Source organism: Xenopus laevis, chromosome 5S (assembly GCF_017654675.1).
Source record: "Xenopus laevis strain J_2021 chromosome 5S, Xenopus_laevis_v10.1, whole genome shotgun sequence".
Lineage (NCBI taxonomy): Eukaryota > Metazoa > Chordata > Amphibia > Anura > Pipidae > Xenopus > Xenopus laevis.
In genome coordinates, this window is record NC_054380.1 from 81,774,645 (window position 1) to 81,782,222 (window position 7,578).

At 39.7% G+C, this 7,578-nt stretch overlaps 1 protein-coding gene across 1 annotated transcript; it reads right to left on the bottom strand.

Moving 5' to 3' along the window:
• Window positions 1-200: 200 nt before the first annotated feature.
• Window positions 201-6,991, bottom strand: bag2.S (BAG cochaperone 2 S homeolog). Its single transcript, XM_018265527.2, has 3 exons — window positions 6,742-6,991; window positions 1,992-2,101; window positions 201-826 (listed from the first exon to the last, which is right to left on the bottom strand). The coding sequence occupies exons 1-3, from the start codon at window positions 6,867-6,869 to the stop codon at window positions 423-425; spliced, it is 642 nt and encodes a 213-aa protein (XP_018121016.1). The 5' UTR covers window positions 6,870-6,991; the 3' UTR covers window positions 201-422.
• Between the last annotated feature and the right edge of the window lie 587 nt (window positions 6,992-7,578).

The window sequence follows — 7,578 nt, forward strand, 5'->3', positions numbered from 1 at the left end:
AATACGCCTGGCGAAGTGCCACGAAGCGCGGCAAAGCAGACGCCAGCGCAACTACGAATCTTAGTGAATGTCCCACTTGGATCCTTCTCTGACATGTATTTTAAAAGCACAGTCTGTTAAGGAGTGATTTCGGCCCATTCTTCCAAGCGTGGCCATTCAAGTTAATTGCACAGTGGTATTTATTATTTAGTAACATGAGAAGGGGCGTGGATACTTTTTTTTAGCTAGCGTATAGAATAATAGGCAATTCCATCTTAATCTGTTCTAATACAAAACCAACCCAGTAGAAATTATATGTGAACATTTAATTAAAGATGATTTTAAATATGTTATCAGCAAATTTATACCATTTAGATGCCTTTCCTCCTTTCTGCAGTTCTTGCAAAAGAAACAAAAAAAGGAATATTGGTCAATATAGGAATTTACATGGTCTTGTTGTGATTCAAACGGAAAGCAGATTTCTGCCTCTGGTTCTCAAGCAAGGCGATTGCTTTCTCCGAGTTGTCTATATTCCTGATGAGGGTTTCCAGCCTCCTCTTTATTTTCTTTTGGTCCTCTACTGCACATCCAATAATTACGGACTGAAACTTCTGGTCTACTGGTCCTACTGGCACATCCGAAGTGCAAGCTCCATACAGCGACATTAACTGTTTCCTGCCATTTTCCAGGCTGTCTGTGACTTTTTTCAAGATGTCATCAATGATGGTGGTGGCTTGCTGTAGAGAAGATTCCTGCAGGGGGTTTCTAATGGTTTCTACGGATACATCAACCGTGAGGGTGCGGCCCATTAGGCGTTCTGCTGTTATAAATAGTTCTTCTCTCTCACCTTTGAACAAAAGGCAAAATATACACAGACATAAGCATTTCATAGAATTTAAAAGGCTGGAATTTGAAATACTGTAATAAAGGAAATGATGAGCTATTAATAAACTATGGAATATCATCTTAAAACTACAACTGTTTCCTGGATAAAATAACTTGCCATTGATAAACCAAGCACAAGTAGAGAATTTACCATTAAATACTACTCTGTACATACATTATTCAGCTAGTTCTCTATATACATATAGCACCACCAACAGATCTTAATAAAAGGATAAGTAAACCTTAAAAATAAGTGAATGTAAAATTGACGAGGGTGCTATTCTAAGTACTTTAGTATTTTACATTCCTTATTTATTTATTTTTTATTCCAAGATATTAAGGGATGCATGTACTGTTAATATGAATGAATTTTGTTACAATAGCTCCACCTGCTGGTCAGTTTCTGACCAGTCTGACCGCAAAGTAGTCAAGGACGTTGTCAGGAGAGAGAAAGAGGCTGCTCTGATGTTCTTCTGCTTAAGAAAAATTTGATAGAGGTTTCTATTTTTTTATCCTAAGCAGAAAAACATCAGAGCAGCCTCTTTCTCTCTCCTAACAGTGTCCTTGACTACTTTGTGGGCAGAAACTGACCAGCAGGTGGCGCTGTTGTAACAAAATTCATTCATATTGAAGGACCAGTAACATCAATTTTTATTATTAAAAAATTTGTTAGTGTAGTACGAAAAAAAAAACCACAAAGACATATTAAACTTTTAAATCACTAAGTCTTTATTAAGAAATAACTTACCGAAACTCCGCTTGTATGTTACTGATCCTTTAACAGTAAATGTATCCCTTAATATCTTGGAATTAAAACATAAATAAATTATGAATGTAAATTGGAAACGCACTCTCATCACTTTTACCTTCACTTGTTTTTAAGATTCTCTTACTTTAAGAACTTATTTCGGCCAGTTAGAGACTGCAATCCCTTTATAAACACACAAAAGCAGAAGAGGTTTTGCAGATATTGTCTGCATAGCTTTATTTTTCTGCTTCAACACATTCTTGATCTATAGTATATGTACTCAACTTACTACTGCGATTTTTAAAAAAATGCACAGGTGGCTGCTTACTATAGCAGTAAAAAATAGAAAGTGGGTCTGTTAGAGGTAAGTAGGCCTTACCATCACAGATATTCCTTATGTCTTGGCTGTTCTGCACGCTGTGAATCTTTTCCATCAGAGACTCTTTCTCCAGCTCTAGGGCTGAGGCTGCATCACGAAAGGCTTGCACCCTGCAAGAGAAGGAAAAGGACACCATGGCACTACTCATCTGCACTACTCATCTGTACTATTTATCTGCACTACTCATCTGTACTATTCATCTGCACTATTCATCTGTACTATTTATCTGCACTACTCATCTGCACTATTTATCTGCAATACTCATCTGTACTACTCATCTGCACTATTCATCTACTTCCCCTCTGCTGCGTGCTATTGGAAAATGTGCCAAAAGCAACAAAGAACTGGCAATGATATTAAAACCGGATACCCTCTCTTTAGCTCAAGCAGGTAATAGTCAGTGAGGCTTGTTTATCAACACGGGGCTAATTTCCCCCTGGCCAGTTACCAATGAGAACTTTCATTTATTTTGCCCAGAGTTGATAATGGAGTCCCACAATGGGTGTGTGGCTGGGAACCATGGCAGCAACTGGTACAGGTATAGGATCAGTTATTTGGAAACCCGTTTTCCAGAAAGCTCAGAATTGCAAAAAGTCCAGCTTCCTTATATCAAATAATTCAGATTTTAAAAAAATATTTCCTTTTTCCTTGTAGTAATGAAACAGTACCTTGTACTTCTCCCTAAATTATAATTAATCCTTATAGGATGCAAAAAAACCCTATTAGGTTTAATCAATGTTTAATTAATATTTTAGTAGACTTAAAATACCAGTAACATGAATTTTTTTTTATTTTTTTTTAAAATTTGTTTCTTTTCAACGAAAAAAAAACCACCAAGACAGTTTAACAGGGCGACGATCCGTCGTGCGGCGCTTGATTTTTCCTCCCTGACTATCTCCTCTAGAAGGCAGGAAGGAGAAATCGAGCTCCGCTTGATGGATCGTCGCCCTCTCGCCGTTTCTGAAGAGGAGTGCATGCAGAGAATCGGTAAGTAATGTCTTAATAAAAGCTTTGCGAATCAAAAGTTTAAACTGTCTTGGTGGGGTTTTTTTCGTTAAAAAGAAAACAAATTAAAAAAAAAATATGTTACTGGTCCTTTAAGGTATGGAGATCCAAATTACAGAAAGATCCATTGTCTGGCAAATCCTAGTTCCCGAGCATTCAGGATAACAGGTCTCATATCTGTATAATATCAGACGGTGATGTGCATGCATGTGCCAATGTGCAGTTTTGGTAAATATGCATGGCGCCACAGTGGAGAGATGGGATAAGTATAACTGACATAGTGGAATGATTTTTTTTCATTGTTTGTGCTGCACCAAGGGAAATTTATACAACAGGCAGCCAAAAAGAGAGATGAGTTAAGTTTTAACAATGATAGATCATGTTTTGGAAAAATCTCTTATAAACAAAGTATTTTTCAGATGATTGTTTGAGTTCATGTTTCCTTTGAACATGTGGCTAAAAGGATTATTAGGTATTAATGTGGATTTCAGAAAAAGTAACCATTACTCACAGATTCCACTTTGTGGCTTGCAACATAGGGACACTTTAAAACCACCCTTCTTTTGGATAATTGGTTTAAACCGAACATTTAGCATTCCGGGAAAGCTGAAGAATGATGCAAAAGGAATATATCCTTCCAAACCAGTCGTATTGCAGAGTCAGCAGTAAGTGACCACTTAAATAATAATGTTTCTATCTGTATTGAGCTTAAGAGAAAGAACTGTGCTGCTGTCAGTTTATGGTACGGGCCATTGCCACTTGCTTTTGGTTGAGATCAGTCTATCCTGATAAAGGCAACACATGAGGGAAATAGCTATACATTTAGCTACTGTATGTTTTTATTACAATATAAGTTTCAGTTGGTCTTTACATGTAATACAGGACAAAAAAAGTATGGCTTCTGATTATTGTTCCAGTTACAAAATAGAGGGAAATGTTCATGAATCATGAGGAAGGTCTAATCATGCAGAGCTCATACCCAAACAATGAACATCCTACTGAGCTATGGCAGCTACAAGGTCCAGACTGAAAATTAAAATAGGCCCTGGCATTTCAGGTACACAGAGGCCCAATCAGCCCACAAAGAGGCCTAAAAAGGCCCCACCAGCCCACTAAATACAGACTTTCTATGGCACCTTATAGCAGCCTCTCTGGCATTTTCCAGAACCCACAGATTGCCAGTCCGGGCCTGGCAGCTACGTGCTGTGGTATGATTTCCATTGACATGAGACGTTCTGCATTACTTCTTTTCTGCAAAAAAGTGGGCAACAAAAAGGTGTCGCTTAGCTTGGTGCAACATTCTGCAAGATAATGTGATGGGGCTAGAGCTCAGGGTAATGCCAAAGGTACAGCCTGTTTCTTGGGACTTTTTAATCACTGAGAACAGCTACGGGTGTGACATGAAAAGAAGGATATCACTTGGACGTGGAAAAACCCGGCATGTTTCATAACACTGTGTAAAGTAAACCTGGGGTCATCTGTTTAAAGGAATAGTTCAGTATAAAAATAAAAACTATGTAAATTTAAAAAAGAAATGTTTCTAATATAGTTAGTTAGCCAAAAATGTAATTTACAAAGGCTGGAGTGACTGGATGTCTAACATAATAACCAGAACACTGCATGGAACTCAGTAACTTATAAATTTTTTTATATTTTACAAGAGGGGTACTCAGGGTCAGAACTAGGGGTAGGCAGAGTAGGCACCCGCCTAGGGTGCAATCATGTGGGGGGGGGCACACTTTTAAGGGGAATTTTTTTGCTTTTCTTTTTTAAACCCTGATTTGCTTGGCCTTAAATTGTTTTTCAATATTATAAACCCCCTCTTGCCCATGATTAGTACTGCAGGCATAAGCACTCTCCACCTCCCTCTTGGCTGCTACTTGCACAGGTAAACAGATGATTGGGGCAAAATGATGAGGTTTTGGCTGCTGCTGGCACAGGTACAGATTTGGGGGCAATATTGTGAATTTTTGTTGGCTGCTGCTGGCACAGGTACAGATTGGGGACAAAATGAGGGATTGGCTGCTGCTGGCTCAGGTATATGGGATAATAAGGTGGCTGCTGGCACACAGGTACACAGATGTTTGGGCCAATATGATGGATTTTTTGCTTCTGCTGGGACAGATACAAATGTTGGCTGCCACTGGCATAGTTACTGTTTGGTTGTAATAATATGATGGATGTTTTAGCTTATGCTGACACAGGTACAGATTGGGGGCTTGGGAGCAATCTGAGAAATTGACTGCCTTTGGCACAGGTACAAATGTGGGCAATATGATAAGTGCTGGTAAGGTGGGAAATGGTAATACAGGACTGGGTGGGGGGGACACTGATAGAAGCCCTTGCCTAGGGTGCAAAAATACCTTGGCCCAGCTCTGGGGGAACTTTATTCACTATATAATAGTCTGTGCACTGCACCTCAGGCCATGGTTGCCCAACACTAGTTTATTCTCTTTTGCTTACAAGCAATTTGTACCAGTAAAATAAAAAACATATACCAGCTGAGCTGCCAACAATAACTGCCACCACAAAGCCTCTGCCCAACAATAAAAATAACAAGATGATTTTCTCAGCTTACTAGAGGTACTGCTTGTGCCAGGTAGCACAGAAAACTGCCAGAGCTGCCTGCATTCTGTACCCAATATTTAAAAAGTACAATGAATCCTTCATCTCTGCTCACAGCTCCAACTTGTGCCAGGGAACAAAAACACTTTATTCCTGGTGAGCCACTCCCAATATTTGACTAATAATTCTTCTCTGCTCAAAGTTCCACCTTGTGCGGGAGAACAAATAAAGGGAAATTAAACAAAACATTAGTTTGTGGTGAGTTGCCAGTTTGACATAAAGTAGGTTTATGTAGAAAAGTGCATGATAGAAAACACTATGTGAATATATATATATATATATATGAGTTTGAGTTTGTAAGCCGAAACGTTGAAATAAATCTACCAGCTTTTTTTCACTTATCAAGACCTATGTGTGCGGAAGTTTTTTTGCTTTATAGATATGAATTTTTGTTCCAGCACCTAGGCATCACCATGGCTATCTGAGTGCACCTATCTAGTTATATGTCTATATATATATATATATATATCTAGTGTAGACATAACTGATTCCACAAACTAAACGTTTTCCCACAAAACAAGGACAAATTTAGAAGTGAAATCTGCCAGCTATTGACCCTAAAGGTCAGAATATAGTCTCAACTTGCCAAATGGGAATATGTGGCAAAGTTCACCTGTGCTTTTCAGTCAGCCTTTCCCACAGTAGAAAGTATATTAAGGGTAGAACGTTATTTATATATATATATATATATATATATATATATGAATGGGCAGAGAAGACAAGTCAAATGAAGCAGTGCGGGTCACCTGGTAGCAGAGAGCTCAGTGAGGGAATGTAGCAGCCATGAATGGGGGGGTCATGGTATCCTATCAGTGTTGGACTGGCCCACCGGGATACCAGGAAAATTCCTGGTGGGCCCAGGTGTCAGTGGGCCCTTTCGCTTCTAAACATTTGGCCTATTTCATGGTCATTCTGTATTTCTTTATGGGGAAAGTGTGTAATAATGGAAGAATATAGTAAGTAGAGGTTGAGTGAAGATAGGAGGAATAATAGTTTGGAAAGTGGGCCCACAGTCTAAGTTTTTCTGGTGGGCCCCTGGCACCCCAGTCCGACACTGTACCCTATTGTTCCTCGTGTGCACAGAGAAAGTATGGCCATATCGTGCTATTCGCTTCCGTACCTGACTTCCAGATCGTCCAGAATCTCTAACAGGTGGTTGGATCGAGCCGCCATAGAGACAGAGCGGCAGAACTTGCCGGAAATGTGCGCTTCGGTGGTTGCCTTTGCCTGGATTTTAGCCTGAGCCATAGTTTGCTGTCTATCCCTTCCAAAGAACAAGCTGAACTAACAGAGGACAGAGAAAGCTGAGATTCTTCTAGACATCTCCTCCTCCTCCCTCCACTCTCAGCACCAGGATCTAACAGCAGGATAGTGTAACGTTGCCTAACATGGGCTTGGGCGGCTCCCTGTCAGCTGCTTCACTCACTACCCCCAGCTGCATCTGGAACAGCTCAGCTGCCTATGTACTACGCTACAGCCACTGGGGAGGGGATGACTGTAGTCTATAGGCAGCTGAGCTAATGGACTCACTAATGCTCCTAATGCTCACTCACTGCTTTTATTGTCTCACACTGTACATCCAGTCATCCTACTGTCCCCTCATCACTCAGTCCATTCATTCATTTCATCCCAATACATCTGTCCTCCCCAACCCAAGGACAGAGGCTGCTCCCAGGTAATTGCTATTTAACATTTTAGTGCTCAATCAGTACAGGGCCATTTCCTGAGGGGAGTTTTTAGTATCCATAGGAAAAACTGTATATTGTTATTTTCAGGGAAACCTACCTTTTCAAAATCTGCTTGTTATAATATAGACACATATTTTATACAGGGAATTATAAAATTAATTTAGAAATTCCCATGGAAATCTCCACGAACAGAGATTTCTGTACAGACATAGAACTCCCAGCAATACACTAACAAAAAAATCACGAAGAGCGTATAGTTTACAGCATGT

Excerpts from the sequence above, each read along its gene's own strand:
- bag2.S (XM_018265527.2), bottom strand. The coding sequence starts at position 6,869 with ATGGCTCAGGCTAAAATCCAGGCAAAGGCAACCACCGAAGCGCACATT. Across the intron at positions 2,102-6,741 it reads CTGGACGATCTGGAAGTCAG|GGTGCAAGCCTTTCGTGATG; the intron begins GTACGGAAGCGA and ends CTTCTCTTGCAG. Across the intron at positions 827-1,991 it reads CATAAGGAATATCTGTGATG|GTGAGAGAGAAGAACTATTT; the intron begins GTAAGGCCTACT and ends TTTTGTTCAAAG.